At 40.9% G+C, this 16,701-nt stretch overlaps 1 protein-coding gene and 1 long non-coding RNA gene across 3 annotated transcripts in view; one reads left to right on the top strand and one right to left on the bottom strand.

Moving 5' to 3' along the window:
• Positions 1 to 1,285: 1,285 nt before the first annotated feature.
• Positions 1,286 to 3,385, bottom strand: LOC308647060. The gene is made up of 3 exons (XR_014021573.1): positions 3,040 to 3,385; positions 2,629 to 2,793; positions 1,286 to 2,081 (listed from the first exon to the last, which is right to left on the bottom strand). It is a non-coding gene; the product is annotated as an uncharacterized lncRNA (long non-coding RNA).
• The window catches only part of FERMT1 (FERM domain containing kindlin 1), a 38,781-nt gene continuing 24,665 nt past the window's right edge, over positions 2,586 to 16,701 (top strand). For both annotated transcript variants that reach the window (XM_081290844.1, XM_081290845.1), the window contains exons 1-6: positions 2,586 to 2,680; positions 6,911 to 7,079; positions 9,650 to 9,883; positions 13,146 to 13,286; positions 14,234 to 14,447; positions 16,431 to 16,533. In XM_081290844.1, the coding sequence (XP_081146970.1) occupies positions 6,929 to 7,079; positions 9,650 to 9,883; positions 13,146 to 13,286; positions 14,234 to 14,447; positions 16,431 to 16,533 (843 nt within the window). In that variant the 5' untranslated portion in view covers positions 2,586 to 2,680; positions 6,911 to 6,928. The remainder of the gene's footprint in view (positions 2,681 to 6,910; positions 7,080 to 9,649; positions 9,884 to 13,145; positions 13,287 to 14,233; positions 14,448 to 16,430; positions 16,534 to 16,701) is intronic.

Raw genomic sequence — 16,701 nt, 5'->3', positions numbered from 1 at the left:
TATAGACTATCTCTGGAAGGTTCCAGAGAAACAGGCAACTATTATCTCCATGGAAAGGAACTTTATAATTAGCAGGGAGGAAGACTTAATTATCACACTTTGTGTCTTTTGCCTGAGATGGATACACTATAACAAAAGAGAAAGGGCAAAGGAAGAGGAAAAGGAAGGAACTCTGCAGGAGACCCAGAGGGAAGGAGAGTCCTCTTGTGTTTCTTGCTTCTTCATCATGAACAAAGGCTCTAGTACAGCCTTTGGTGAAGCTCTTTTTATTCTTCCCTGCTCTTGCTCACCCTCTTCATCCAGGGGCTGCAGATACATCAGGACACACCCTTTCCACCATGGCAAGAAGAACATTTTAGAACTTGCCTGGGCATTGAGAGTGCTGGTTATCCATGCAGTTGGAAAGGAGAACATAGCTATTATAAGCACATTCCGCTTTCAGCAGAACAAAACATGTTCTCCCTGCACATGAACACAGCCAGCCCATTTTGTGCATCCCAAAGTCTTGATGAAAATAAAAAATACTTTTTAGTTGTCTGTTGCATTTCTTACTTGCAGATATTTAGCATGTTTATTAGCTGAAGACTCAATGGAGACCTTTATATTGGGTAGTACCCCATTTGCTTTGTCAAATGAAACCATCAATCAGAAAAAAAAAAAAAAAAAAAAAACCTCCACCTCCTTCAAGCAGTTTTCTCAGACTAAATTATAGAATACATAGAATTTTTTTTTAACTTTAAAGGTTCATCAAAGATAGTGGGACCGCACTAGTGGAAGAAAGCTACTTGGTTTAACAAGTTGAAGCAGCTGAGACTTTCAAAGACCTTCTACTTATTTATATCCCTTTGGTATTCAAAGGCTATGAACTATGACTATATTTCTCTACTCATGTCTGGCATGATAATGTAGGCATGCCTTTTCTTTTTTTTTTTTTTTTTTTTTTGGCAGTACTAGAAATTGAACTCGGGGGTTCTCCACCCCTGAACTACATTCCCAGCCCTTTTTATGTTTTATTTTGTGACATGGGTCTTTCCAGTTTGCTGAAACTAACCTTGAACTTGTGATCCTCCTATCTTAGGCTCCCAAATAGGACAAGATTTTCCTTTTTGACAGTGTTAATTTCCAAGTCAGTTTATCAGTGTATGGGTAACTAATAATAGATACTATTTCATTATTTGCACCATGAACACAGAAGATTCTTTTTTTCCCACTTTTAGAAATTCATTTAATTATAAATGCATTATTACATAACACCAATCAAAACGAAAAGCTTGAATAACAGAATTATATCTAAAAAAATACAACTATGTAATCTACAGGCTACTATATCTAAGGACACAGACTGAAAGCATAAGGATATAAGAATGTTACATATGAAAGTCGGCAAAAGAAAGCTGGGATAGAAAAATTATGGTATGCAACACATTTTAAAACAAAAAGTTATATGAGATAAAATATCTTAAATTTAAAAATTTTTTTTGGAAAGAGGAAAAGTAGTATTGCATAAAGATAAAAGTAGTATTGCAAAAGAGTTGATACACTTGCAACTCACATCATACTTCCAAAAAATGAAAAGGTAAGATGGAGAGATTTGAATAAAGAAATAGAAAGCAGTACTTTAATACTAAGAGCCACCAATCCCCACTTAGTGTAAAGAAAAATAAAGTCATACAAAATGATAATCTCAAAACAGAAGACCTTGAAAAAAATATTTTAAATGATCTGAATAGCAAAGGGAATATTATAATGGATAGACCAACTTGTAGGGAATGAAACCAATGAAATTCGACAGGAAATTAACAGTCTGGACTGAGTGATGATCCTGAAATGAGCTATCCAGGCGCGGTCCAGACTGCCTCACCAGTATTGGCCTTGGGTCACCAGGGGATCTTCCATCCTTAGGTATCAAATCTTCTTGAGGATTTGCATCACGCCTTACTCAGAGATGAATCCTTTTGTTTTTCCCACGTCGCTGATCACAAGCGCTCCAGGGCTCTTTACAAAAATGAAAGCTGTTCTGACCAGGAAACCGGGATTTTCCAGAGCTGCGCACACCCAGGGGGTGGGGGCAGTTGGTGTACCTTGAGGGAAGGAAAAGTGCAAAACTTCAAGCACTGGGCCGATCCCGGGGGCGGGGGGGGGGGGGGGGGGTGCTGGGAAAATCCGAGGTAGTCTAAGAAAAGAGGGATAAGAGGCAGCAGGAGAGGGCGCAGGGTGAGCACGTGTCCCAGGTCCTCCAGCCATCTTGCCCCAAAGCACCCCTTTAACCACCTTTTGCTCTTAAAAAAAAAAATCCGTAGACTGTGCCTGCTCTCCTGGACCGCAAGACTAGGCAAGCCCGGGACTGGGCGTGCTCTCGCCTGCCCGGCTGCGCTGGCCTTGGCGGTGTAGCTGGGGGCCGCGTACCAAGAAGGTGCACCTGGTACGCAGTGCTGGGCTGCCTGCAGACGCCGAGCCTCTGCGGGAGGTCCCGGAGCAGCTTCGCCAGTGCACCCAAGCCACCTCCCCCTGCCTGCCACAACCGAGCCGAACTGCCGCTGCGACTGCTTGTCCCCGCAAGTTCCACCTCGCTAGCGCGGTCCCCAGCCCCGCCTGGGGTGGTATCTGTCCTGGTCTCTAGGGGTGCACCTTTTCACGTGTCGATCTGCAAGACTGGACGCAACAGGCTCCGGGAAAGAAGGTGGGTGCTCAGGGCTTAGAACTGGGGACAGGGGTTCTGGAGGCTTTGATGCGTGCTGCTGAGTCTTGAGACCGCTGTCCCCTTCACTGGTGCAGCCCTCTTCAGTTAAACGGCTGTTGGATTGAAAATAATGTCGTTGGGGTGCGACCACTTTATTTGGCCTGTGCTTCTGGCTGCGCAAAAACTTTATGTCCAGTCCCAGGTACTGCAGCATTAATGGGTAAAGGGCAGGTTTCTGCCCACCAGGCACCCACCCCAGGACCCCGCAGTGCTAGCGACAAACAGAGCAAATGGCCTTCAGACACTGAGCACCACCTGATCCTCCAGGGAAAGCGTGGGGCTTATCTCCCACTACCTACCCTTTTTCCTCGATTTCTCTCTGGCATTTTCTGTGAAGGGCCACTGAACTTCACCAGGAAAGGCACGTCTCCCGTTGCGTTTTGTTTCTTGTTTGGGTCTCCTAAGATATGTTTTCCCCAGCTAAAGTTTGCTGTTCTCAACAAGTAACAACTTGCTGCAGATGAGAAGTTCATTCAAAAACACAAGGCTCAGAACGATAGGAAAGGAATGTGGGGAAAACAGGTTAGAACCAGGCGGGACTTCGTTGTAAGGAAATCACCATCTATTGCCTATACAAGGGGTGTTTTAATCAACAAGGGTCAGGAAAAGACCTGGTGTCTGATTGTCCGTGGAACAGCCGCAAGGAATCACCTTAAAAGAAAGGTCCTTTTCTTTATGTACCAGGAGTCACCTTAAAAGAAAGGTAATTTTCTTTATGTACAAAACATTTTAAAATGAAAGCTCAGAGCATAGTAATTTAGAAATTATAAGGCTCTTGCAGTCAAGCATTTCAATGCCAAGTTGTGAGTTCACCTATGAAGGGGCTGTCTTTATTGTCTCTCCACTGGGTAAAGATTTGTGTTGATAGAAATACCTGGTAAAGGCTGTGAAAAGTTTCACTCTGTGGTTTTAAGCATTATCTTTCCTATTAATTACCCAGGACATTTCCAAGTGTGGTAGGCAAGTAGGAGTAAGAAAGATGTGGATTAATGTCTGGGCTCCACTATCTAACCTGTGTTACTTCAGACAAGTAGCCTAACTTCTTTGAGCCTGAGTTTCCTCATTTAGAAATGGGAATTGCCCAGAGGGTGAAGGAGGTAACTCAAGGACAATAGTTAATGAACAATGCATTACCCAGAAAATAATACTGCAAAGTAATGATGACAGAAGCCAACAGTGAGGCCTCATATAATCTCTTCAGGGCATTGCTTATGCAAGAGGTTGCCCTGTGAACCTCTGCATTGAAAGGTATATGTGTCTATGTATCGCCGCCTTTGAATCCTCTGGTTATAAAACATTAGGAAATACTCTGAACTCTTGATTGATTCAGACATACTAAATCTGTTCTAAGCCTGTTCAGGTTTGCAGAGCTGTTCTATTTAACTAGATTCTCCTGGCGCTAACAAATGTGGAGTTTCATATAAACTCAAAAGTAGTATGACGTGGATAGGTTCAATTTGATTTGTTATAAAACAGTGTTCCTGGGGCTAGGTTATAGCTCAGGGGTAGAGCGCTTGCCTAGCACGTGTGAGGCACTGGGTTGGGTCCTCAGCACCATATAAAAATAAATAAATAAAATAAATGTATTGTGTCCCTCTACAACTAAAAAAATAAATAAATAAAAACTTTAAAAACAAAAAAAAAAAAAAAAAAAAAAACAGGGTCAAAGCTGATAAAACTGTATATGCAGCACAGAGCCTCCTCAGAAGGACATTACCATAGCAGCTAGGCACTGAGCATGTATTGGTCATCTTACTAGTTCCAGGGAGAAACATTCTTTTTTTTATTTTTTATTTTTTATTTTATTTTATTTTATTTTATTTTTATTGGTTGTTCAAAACATTACATAGTTCTTGATATATCATATTTCACACTTTGATTCAAGTGGGTTATGAACTCCCATTTTTACCCCGTATACAGATTGCAGAATCACATCAGTTACACTTCCACTGATTTACATATTGACATACTCATGTCTGTTGTATTCTGCTGCCTTTCCTATCCTCTACTATCCCCCTCCCCTCCCCTCCCCTCCCCTCTTCTCTCTCTACCCCCTCTACTGTAATTCATTTCTCCCCCTTGTATTATTTTTCCCTTTCCCCTCACTTCCTCTTGTATGTAATTTTGTATAACCCTGAGGGTCTCCTTCCATTTCCAAGCAATTTCCCTTCTCTCTCCCTTTCCCTCCCACCTCTCATCCCTGTTTAATGTTAATCTTCTTCTCATGCTCTTCTTCCCTACTCTGTTCTTAGTTACTCTCCTTATATCAAAGAAGACATTTGGCATTTGTTTTTTAGGGATTGGCTAGCTTCACTTAGCATAATCTGCTCTAATGCCATCCATTTCCCTCCAAATTCTATAATTTTGTCATTTTTTAATGCAGAGTAATACTCCATTGTGTATAAATGCCACATTTTTTTTTATCCATTTGTCTATTGAAGGGCATCTAGGTTGCTTCCACAGTCTTGCTATTGTGAATTGTGCTGCTATGAACATCGATGTAGCAGTGTCCCTGTAGCATGCTCTTTTTAGGTCTTTAGGGAATAGACCCAGAATGGGAATAGCTGGGTCAAATGGTGGTTCCATTCCCAGCTTTCCAAGAAATCTCCAGGGAGAAACATTCTAAGTGTGGAAACAAAGTGCCTGTAACCTTCTAGGAGTTTTCTCACCAGAGGAACACTGCCTTGTACATTTCCACAGCCAGAATCCTTACAAAGCATCACTGGAGCTGTTAGAAATGCAGGGGCCCAGGGCCCTACTCCAGATCAGCTGAATGGAATCTGCATTTTATTTTATTTTATTTTTTAAAGAGAGAGAGAGAGAGAGAAGAGAAGAGAAGAGAGAAGAGAAGAGGAGAGAAGAGAAGAGAAGAGAAGAGAAGAGAAGAGAAGAGAAGAGAATTTTTTAATATTTATTTTTCAGTCTTCGGCGGACACAACATCTTTGTTTGTATGTGGTGCTGAGGACTGAACCCAGGACGCATGCATGCCAGGCGAGTGCGCCACCGCTTGAGCCACATCCCCAGCCCGGAATCTGCATTTTAATAAGATCCCCAAGGGATCTGTGTGCCTACAGTTAGAAAAGAAACCCTGATGTGGAAATATGAGTGCATTGGTTTTTCTCAATGTAGGCCTTATGAAAACATGGATTTCTCATAATGATTTAAATGATCTTAAAACAACCAGGATTTGTAGTATCATTTCTTACTATTTAAAAGACACTGACATCTCAAGTTTTAGTCTTGCCAGTTTTGGATTCGAATGTTCCTATAACCCCTGATACATTTTAGTGTTGATACTGCTTAGTTTCTTCCTTTGAACTAAGAGATTTGAAGTTCCCACCCCCATCTGCACTTTGAAGAGTAAGCTTTTTATGTGTCTCACCCTGTTTTAAAATTATTTGGTCAAAAGTGCATTTACATATCAACTTCTATATGATCTAATACAGTAACTTAAGTAAATCAAATACATGGCACTGATTATTAATGGCCTATATCTTTACTTATATGTGTTTAAAGTAGAATGTGACTGACATAGAAATAAGTTTGCTGTGTTTTTATTTATTTATTTATTTTTTGAGCTTTCATGCCAGAAGACACAGATATTTGGGGAAGGATGTGGTAATACAAATTTATTAAAGATAGAAAAAAGTTTTAATGAAATCTTTTTTTAAAGGCAACTTTGTTGAAGTACAATTTGCTTGCAACAAAATACATCAAACTGTATGTCATTTAAAATCTGCGTGTTTTGTTTTAGGTGAATTGTACCTCAATAATGTTGATTTTTTTAAAAAATATACCATGGAGAATTGACTTTTGTTGGAATAGTTCAGAGAAAGCCGAGAAAACTCAATAGAGAAGGAAAGTAAAAATTGATGTATTAAATGGGCAAACAACAAAACATAGCCAAGGGGTCCTGGAGGTGTGGATGTAGAGAGAAAGATAAAATACATAAATTTAGATGATTTAGGTCCATTTTTATAAGACATTTTGTCTCTACTATTAAGATGCTGAATTTAATGTCTGGGCACCTGGAACGCTGTGGAATCTTTTAAAGACCAGGCAAAAATCAAATACAGAAACAAAAAAGTGTTTTGTTCTGCAGGATCTACTAGCCCTTTCCAGTTCCCTTCTCACCTGTTCTGATCTATGTCCTCATTTTTATTCGACAGACACCTGCCTGTGCCACTATGATCTCATCCAGTGACTTTGCATCTGCATCCTGGGAGCTCATGGTCCAAGTTCACAATCCAAATGAAAAGGAGCCAAGAGACATCACACTGAGAGTGTCCGGAGACCTGCATGTCGGGGGTGTGATGCTCAAGTTGGTAGAAAAGATCAGTAAGTTCCTCTTTCTCGATGGTTTCTGTGTAGTAGAAATGCTCTTTGCTACACCACTGCTGCATAGTTGGTCTAGGTTGCCGGATCATGTAATTTCTTCTGGTCATTCATCTCACAGTTGCCTGTAGAGCACGGCCCTCTTCCTTGTTCCCCAATCTCTTCCAGGACAGAGAGAAATAATGGGTCCTGCAGGAACCTCAAACAAAATCTACCACCTTTGTGAAAACTTGAGTCTTTGGTGACAAACTCATGTTCCCAAATAGGTAGAGTGCTGTACTTCCACATGGACAAAGTCCTTGCCACCAGTGATGTCTAAGATGATTTTAGGTGACATGGCATTAAACCACTGTATCAGTTCTCTGTTAATACTTGATTGATCAATGATAAAGTGCATTTGGTGCCGATGTGTCTTTTAACACTGTGTTAATCAGCCTTCTGTCACTGTGACAAAATACCTGAGGCAATCAACTTTAAAAAGGCAAGGTTTATTTTGGCTTGTGATTTCAGATGTTTTAGTCCACAGCCAGTTGGCTCCATTACTTTGGGTCTGGGGTAAGTCCAAACATTATGGCAGGAGCATGTGGTAGAGGTTACCTCATGGTGGCTAGGAAGTGTGTGTGGGGGGGGGAGAGAACAAGCAGGAAAAATAAACCCTTCAAAGGCATGCCCCCAGTGATCTGCTTCCTACAACTAGACCACCTTCTAAATTTTCCACCACCTCCCAGTACTGTCACCAGCTGGGGACAGACCTTCAACATGTGAGCTTTTGGGGGACATTTCAGACTCAAACTATAAAAACATTTATCTATCATCTGCTACTGTACTTGTTCAAACAGAGAAAGTGGTCTCTTGGGTCAGAGTCTTCACATCAGGAAGTCACCATGTCAACATTATTAGGCCTAAAATTTGATGACATTCTATTTCCTTTGTTTATGAAAAGACTTTGGTAATAGCTTCCCTATTTATGCTAATGAGATAAAGCCTTTTTAAGGAAATTGACTGAAATGTGGAAAAGTACATTTATCATAAGGATATGATTCAATGAATTTTCAGTCATGTAACTAATCACCCAGATTAATAGACCATGACCTGTTTCCTAATCTGTTCCCTGACCCAAATCTGATTTCTCCTAGTTGTTAGTCTACTAAGGGTCACTACTATCCTGGCCTCTAACATCACAGGAACAATTTTGCTTGTTTTTGTTCTTCATATAAATGTAATTATACAGGATATACTCTTACACATCTTTCACCCAACATTGCGTCTGAGGTATTCACTCATGTTATTTCATTTTCCTGCTATATGATATTTTTCCTGCTATATAATATTTCATTGTATGAATCTGCCTCAGGTCTCAAGGAAAGAGAGAGAGAGAGAGACAGGGAGAGAGAAAGAGAGAATGAAAAAAACACTTGCTCAAGGAAGGGGATAAGGACTAGTTATCTCCTTCCCAGACCTGGCCCCAGTGACCCACGTTCTCAACCTAGAATCAGCTGTGAAACCTTCAAGAGATTAATCCATTGATGAGATCAGAGCTCCCAGGATCCAATCACTTGCCCAAATCCCCACCTGTAAACACTGCTACGGTGGGGTCCAAGCCTTCAGCATAAAATCTATGGAGACACTTCATATCCATACAAAAACACTAGCAACCCTGTATCTAGCCGAAAGAATGGTTGAATATTGACTACAAGGTTGTTGAAGGGATTCATCTTTAAGCCAGTGTTGAAGGAGAGGAAAGATTCAATATCAGTGCTAACGTTGAGAGGGAGAAAACATGCAACTCTGATTTTGGTGTAGATGTTTTGAAAATGGGACTGTGGTGCTACTAGAAGACTGGGCCATTATTGAGAGAGGGAAATGTCAGCTTTACTGCACTTCTGTGTGGACTTTGGGGGCTGTTGATATTCCCTTGTGATCCGGAGTGTAAGGATCCATTTCCTGTTTTGTTTTGTTTTGTTTTTTTCTTTTTTGGTACCACAAATTGAACCCAGGGGTGCTTAACCTCTGAGCCACATCCCCAGCCCTTTTGTTTCTATTTTTTTTTTTAAATTTTTGAAGCAGGGTCTCAGTAACTTACTTAGGGCCTCACTATATTGCTGAGACTGGGCTTTGAACTAGCAATCCTCCTGCTCAGCCTCCCGAGCCGCTGGGATTACAGGCATGCGCTGCTGCACCCAGAATAAGGATCTATTTCTGTGAGAGAAATAAGATGCATTAAACAAAGGCACGTGCTTTTGGCCTTCCAGAAAGGACAGTGGCACAGAGGGATTTTAGGAAAAATAACTTCATCATTCGTTAAGAACGAAAATGTCATGCTTCTGCTCTTCCTGCTACTTAAATGTAAATGATGGGAGGGTTCATACATTGTTTTCTCCCTGCCAGGCCTTGGTGACTGTAGAGAAGCCAAGGATTGTTGAGCCTTGAGCTATAAAAAGAGATGGGGAGCCAAAGAGGGTTGTTTATTCCAGGTTTTACACACAGTGAAATGGATTCCGGGGGAGTCTGAACCCTGCAGAGCTCCTTCTACTTCTCCTCATTTTGCCTAATTGTGTCTTCCATCTTTGTAGACATAGCTCAAGACTGGTCAGACTTTGCTCTTTGGTGGGAACAGAAACATTGCTGGCTTCTGAAAACCCACTGGACCCTGGACAAATGTGGGGTTCAGGCAGATGCCAAGCTTCTCTTCACCCCCCAGCACAAAATGCTGCGCCTTCGGCTGCCTAACATGAAGACGGTGAGGTTGCGAGTCAGCTTCTCCGCTGTGGTGTTTAAGGCTGTCAGTGACATCTGCAAAAGCCTGAGTGAGTACCCCAGGGGCCCCTGTGCCCTTTAGACACTAGTGTTTGCTGCTTTCTGCATACCCCGAGTGGCTGATTAGAAAACACCGCTTTTAGGGGCTGGGGATGTGGCTCAAGTGGTAGCGCAATCGCCTGGCATGCGTGCGGCCCGGGTTCGATCCTCAGCACCACATACCAACAAAAATGTTGTGTCCACCAAAAAAAACTGAAAAATAAATATTAAAATTCTCTCTCTCTCTCTCTCTCTCTCTCTCTCTCTCTCTCTCTCTAAAAAAAAAGAAAAAGAAAGAAAGAAAGAAAGAAAGAAAACACCCGCTTTATTGGGAAGTACACCGCAAAGTCCAGATACTGCAGCCATCGCAGTGCAGTTAAACCAAATAGAACATCCTTGACCCACATCAGATTCATTTCCATACAGCTTAAAACTGTTTCAAAAAGACATTTGTAGGGTTGGGGTTGTGGCTCAGTGGTAGAGTGCTCACCTGGCATGTGTTGAGGCACTGGGTTCAATCCTTAGCACCATATAAAAATAAACAAATAAAATAAAGGTATTGTGTGCATCTACAACTAGAAAAAAAATTTTTTTAAGACATTTGTAAAGTAAAAAGGAAAAGAAAAGTTGAGAGACTCTCATGAAGTTCAAAGGGCAATCAATAGAGTAGAGGTAAGGGACCAGGTCAGGGAGGAGAGAACAAAAAGGGGGAATAGTGGGGAGTGATATTGGTCCAATTATGTTGTTATGTTTGCATGTGTTTGCATCTCATTTGCATGTGAAAATATGTAACAGTAAACCCCACTATTATGTACAATAAGAATGCGCCAATAAAAAATAGGGGAAAAAGATAAATAAATAAATCAGTTAAATCTAGGGAGCAAAAACTAAAGAAGACCTTCATAGATAGAAGAGACAAACCACGAAGATTGCTCTGCAAATTCATTTCTTCAAACTATGCTCAAATCATTATTAAATAAACCCCCCCAAAGAATTTCTGTTAAACCCTTCATCACTGAAAGAGCTGACGTATCTTCACTTCTTCTTCTTCTGCTGCTGCTGTCTCCATTACTTCACTAACACCTGACTCCAGCAAATAGCTGTGTTCACACAATTTACCAGTGAGATTTATTTTAAGCAGAAAAGTACACTAATTGTGAATGGAAGCCTAATTCCTTATGGATCTGTGTCCCAAAGTAAAACACTCATAGAGACAACACTATTTAACCCATTTCTTCTTTTTGAGATTCCATAAAAGGAGGAAAACTGGGTCTATGAAGGTGCTCTCCTTTTATATTTTTTTGAAGTGTTTATTTTTGATAGTGTTCATATCAAAGAAGTTTGATACTAAGACCAAAACTCAGTTCTTGAACACCCAATACATAATATATCCTTGAGGAATCTGTCTCCTCCATTCAACTGTGAACAGCATCATTCAACAAATGTTTACTGAGCACTTACTATGTGACAGGCAGCGTGTTGAGCGCTGGGGAGACATTAGTGATAAAGATTGCTAGGTATCCTGCCCTCTAGGTGCTTGCATCCTAGCAGGCAGAGGCAGATAATAGCCAATAAGTGTAATAAGAAAATAATAGAGGATGTTTTAAAAGGGGCGACAATGTAGAGAAAAGAGGGGAAGGGTCAGTAGGATTGGGAATGCCAGTGCTGCACAGGGAGGGCCAGTACAATAGCAGGAGGGCAGAAAGCACTTCATGAGCCAGGTGCAGTGGCACACACCTGTAATTCCTGTGACTCTAAGGCTGAGGCAGGAGGATCTTGAGTTCGAAGCCAGCCTCAGCAACTTAGCAAGACCCTATCTTAAAGAGGGATGGGGATGTAGCTCAGTGTTTTAGTGCCCCAGTACAGTAAAACCCAGGAGGCAAGGAAGGAAGTTGACATTTCCATTCATTGTCTTTTTATATCTGATCAACTGAAGCTAAATCCATTTAGGTTGTATAAGGTCCCCCGTCCCCGACCGCCCCGTGTGTGTCAGTCGGGGGCTGTGGAGGGAGGACACAGATCACGGACTTGGAGATAGAGATGCTGCTATTGATTTTTGTTTAATGCTTACATCTTTAGCCAGGCTTTTTGGTTCATCTCTAGGCTTGTGCATAAATCATGCATTCTGAGTGGCCTCAGGTGTGCTTTGCAACCTGTCAGTCAGACATCCCAGGCTACTGGGGAGAGAATCAAGCTGCACTGCTGGGCTCCACTTTGGTACTAAGCAGTGTATGAACTGATTGGATGAGAGAATCTAACAGGAGCCAGTGAACTAATGCCCAGAAATGTTGCCCAGGGACCCTCGGTCATCACATCCCTTGGCTTGTTCCTGGTGTTATAGCCACTCAGTGTGGTAATGGTTATTGGCAATTCTGATCAGCAATAATGCACATATTGGGTGAATGGCAGGGAAGGGGGCTTATCTTAGTCTGGGATCTATGGAAGCAGACGGAGGAGAGAAGTCAAGTATAAACAGCTTCTTAGCAGATGTTATCAGTAAACACCAGGTGTGGGTGGGGAAGTGAGATTGGAAATATCAAACCATCAACCTCAGCTGTGGGCCACTGGGGACCTCAGACAGTTCAGCCGCAGCCTTGGGGCTTACCACCCTAGGGACAATGTGCTTGTGCACCACTGAGGGATGATTTTGGAGAGCATTGCGTGCCCTGCTGGCCTCCAGAGCAAGCCCTCAGGCAGAGACACAAAGGCTCTGGAAGCAGTGAAATGGCCAGCGCCCAGAAGAGGTGGCAGGGTGTGAAAAGACCTGCTGGACAGTGTATGAGATGAAGGTTTTAGGGGTTTGGGGTCCACAAAGAAAAAAGGAGATGGGCCCTTGATTTTTTTTTTTTAAGACAAAAACAAAACAGAGGGAGGCAGGGAAAAGTTGGTGGCAAATGGAAATCACAACAATGGTACAACGCTAGTAGTGGTTGAGGCTGGCAGTGAAGTGTAGGGAGGAGGATATTATGCTACTTCCTTTGCTTTGAATGTATTTGAAGTATTTTCATAATAAATTAAAAAGCAAACTAGAAATTGTATTAGACTGAATCTTCCTCCACTATTGACCCACAGACACACACAGTTTAGAGAGTCTAAAGACAACTATTCCCCTTTTATGTCTTTAAAAGTGATTCAACTTAGTTCTGTTTACTTCCCGGGGATTTCTGGAGATATGGTGTTAAATGCAGAAAATGGCTCTGAGTCTCGAAATGCTCTTTATCCTGTTTATTTTTCTTCTTTTAAAAAAAATTATTATTTATTATTTTATTTTAGATATTAGAAGATCAGAAGAACTTTCCTTATTAAAGCCTTCTGGTGACTTTTTTAAGAAAAAGAAAAAGAAAGATAAAAATAATAAGGAGCCCATAATTGAAGATATTCTCAACCTGGAGAGTTCTCCAACAGGGTCACCAGGTAAGTAAGATTTGTTTTAATTTGTGAATGTAGTTGAAAACCAAAGAGGGAAAATAGGCCTCTCTCTTCCCCTCAAAGGAGGAATAAAATTTTAGGATCAATGAGATGAGGAAGAGCTACCTAGTTAAGTTTGGAAATAACAAAATTTTATTTCAGACCTTTTTGTTTTCAGCAGATAAGCTTAATAATTCATTGTTGTAATTGCAAATCCTGTGTTTCTGAGAATGGAAAATTTTGGTACAGATGTCCATAAACCGAGGATACAGGGATAAAAGAATATTTAAAAAGGAGATATTTTGGATTACTCAAATATACTTTTCTCTTCCTGATTCTATTTTAGTGCAATTCTTTCCTGAATTCAAGTTCTCATGGGGAATGAGGGGAAATTTCTCCAGGTAAAAATTCTGGAGAGGTATCATAATTTTCTTTTTATATCAAAATAATCAAGTTTCTAGCATGCTTGCAATATTGAGGGCTTTCTTGTGCAGTATATTGCAATGCAAAGAATAAAAGAGGTCTGTGTACCTTATGCAAACTTGAGCCAGATAATTAACTTGCTGTATTCTTAAAATTGGCCAAGCACTGCTATGTGATTCAGGAGTACCTGAAACATATTTTGTACCTGTACTCTGTGAGGTCCCCAGTTCTCTAATAGCATCGAGGCTTCTGTTGAAATAAGAGAGTTTTGAATTAGAAAAATGGTCCCCAACATTTTTTATTTGAGGAAACTTTTATATCTTTGAGTTCCCAGAAACTGAATATACAGTAGACAAGGTCTTTGTCTGTATATAACTGATCTCCTAACCATCATAACTCCTCTGATCATTCTAAATGATATAAACATTGAAAGTCAAATTTCATTTTAGTGTAAGGAATGGTAGTACTTCTTTTTTCTAAAAATTCCCACCTGAATCTCTCATGAGATCCATCTTCCTCTTGCTTTGCAGGAAGTCCTGGCTTATACAGTAAGACCATGACTCCTACCTATGACCCCGTCAATGGAACTCTGGCATCCTCCACCATAACTTGGTTCACTGACAGCCCTTTAACAGAACAAAACTGCAACATCCTCGCATTCAGCCAGCCACCCCCGTCACCAGAGGCACTTGCTGATATGTACCAGCCTCGGTCTCTGATTGATAAAGCCAAGCTTAACGCAGGGTAAGGACGTGACTTCTATTTTGCTTCTCTCTTAGTGAGAGAGTTGTCCCGGAGATCAGGGAGTGTTTAAGTTTTAAGTTAATAGTCCTGGGAATTGTGCTTTCGTAGTTGACTTAAGCAGCAAAAAAAGGCATAAATGCAGACTGTGGTCATTTCAGTACCTTTCAACTGTGATCAAATCTGTGTAATTGGGTAACTCAATGGATTGATATATGTAAATATAATTCTCTTCTGCTCCAGGTGTGCAAAGTGTGCTTTATGGAATGTTGGTGAGTAGTTTATGAGTATGTTGGCTTTCATGAACCAGTTGGGGAGATCCAAGGTGGTCCACCTGGCTCACGTTGTCCCTGTAGGCCTTCTAAGGGCAAGTCCGGGGCCTCTGTTTGAAATGTTCTCAGAAAATACACCCACACGGTTTCTCAAACCACCATTTCTTTTATTTTCCATTGCCCACCAGACAAAGTCAACCTTTTCAACAGCAGTCACTCTCCGTAAGACCTGACTCCCATGGGTGTCTCTGTATCCTACTGTGACCTCCTGTCCCTCAATGTGCTTCATGGGGGGACTGTTTCTGTCACTGCTCCACCTCCTGTCTCTACTTCTCAGTCTCTGAAGGCTCAACCATAGGCCTCTTCCTGAGTATCACTAATCCAGGTTGATCAGTCACTTCCCTGACATATATTACTCCACTGTCACCTTCTTCCTTTATTATAAGTCTTGATCATGGCCTCCCACCCCCCAACCTGGCCAAAGATTGTCATCTCCTTTAGAAAGGAGATTATATCTTGATTATTCTTGCTATTCCACAAGGAGTAATAGAATGGGAGTTCAGGCCACTTCTGTTCAGTGGTATTCAGTGATGCTCAACCCCACAGCATTTTGTTACCAACTTTTAGTCTCCATCCCTCTACCCCTCCCCATTACCCAGCTTTTATTTTTCAACTTGAAAATGAGACCATCAGTACAAGAACCACAAGCCACATAGAAATATTTAAAATCTAAATTTGGGGTAAATTAATTAAAATTAAAATGAGGCATTAACCTCATTTAATGCTCAGCAGCCACAGATGGCTAAAAGTGAATACATTGGACAGCACAAATATGAATATTTCCCTCAATGCAGAAAGCATTAGACAGTAAGATAGGCCTAGCTTTGGAGTGAACTACCTGGTACCAAGGCATTTGGGACAGACTGCCATGCTGGCTTCACCACATGACTGCGACTTTGAACAGATCGCCTAACGTCACCAAGACTCAGTTTCCAGGCAGGTGCCATGATATATGCTTGTAATCCCAGTGGCTCAGGAGGAGGCTGAGGCAGGAATATCACGAGTTCAAAGCCAGCCTCAGCAAAAAAAAAAAAAAAAAAAAAAAACAAGGCACTGAGCAACTCAGTGAGACCCTGTCCCTGTCTCTAAATAAAATAAGAAATACAAAATAGGGCTGGGGATGTGGCTCAGGGGTCGATTGCCCCTGAGTTCAATCCTCAGTATCCAAAAAAAAAAAAAAAAGACTCAGTTTCCACATCTATAAAACTGAGATAGATAATAAAAACTGCCTTTTTACTTCAGTGGATTACTTTAGAGTGTTAATGAGAATGAGAGAAAAAAATATATATATGTATATATAAAACTGCATTTTAAAGTGTTTTAAGGTGACATATATTTAGATGTCATATATACCTCATCTTTACATATACATGTCATGTGTGTGTCATATGTACATAAATGCATATAGTGTATGTCATATATTCATATCTATCACCTTAAAACACTCTAAGATAAAATGTAATTATAAGCTATTATTATGTGCTTACTAGTTTTTTGCAATGTTCTTATTCTGCCTCTTTTCAAGGGTGTATTATGTGTGTGTGTGTGTGTGTGTGTGTGTGTGTGTGTGTATAGTAGTATAATATATAACATAATATAATGAGTACATATGTAAAATTGACTGGCTTTTAAAACCCCTCCTGTTGTTTTCTAGTTGGCTAGATTCTTCACGCTCCCTTATGGAACAAGGAATCCAAGAGGATGAGCAACTGCAGTTACGATTTAAATACTACACTTTCTTTGATTTAAATCCTAAAGTAAGAAAACTTTTCGCAAGAAAATATAAAACTTTTCTCTCTGTGTCCTCTCTCTCTCTCTCTCTCTCTCTCTCTCTCTCTCTCTCTCTCTGAATGCATGGAAGTGTAAAACTGAGTCATTTCATTATCAAAATTAGGACCGATTTGTGGGGTCTCTGGATCTCAGCA

The sequence above is a fragment of the Spermophilus citellus genome (genome assembly GCF_964194105.1).
Source record: "Spermophilus citellus genome assembly, chromosome: 4".
Lineage (NCBI taxonomy): Eukaryota > Metazoa > Chordata > Mammalia > Rodentia > Sciuridae > Spermophilus > Spermophilus citellus.
This window is presented reverse-complemented; position numbering and strand designations above follow the sequence as displayed.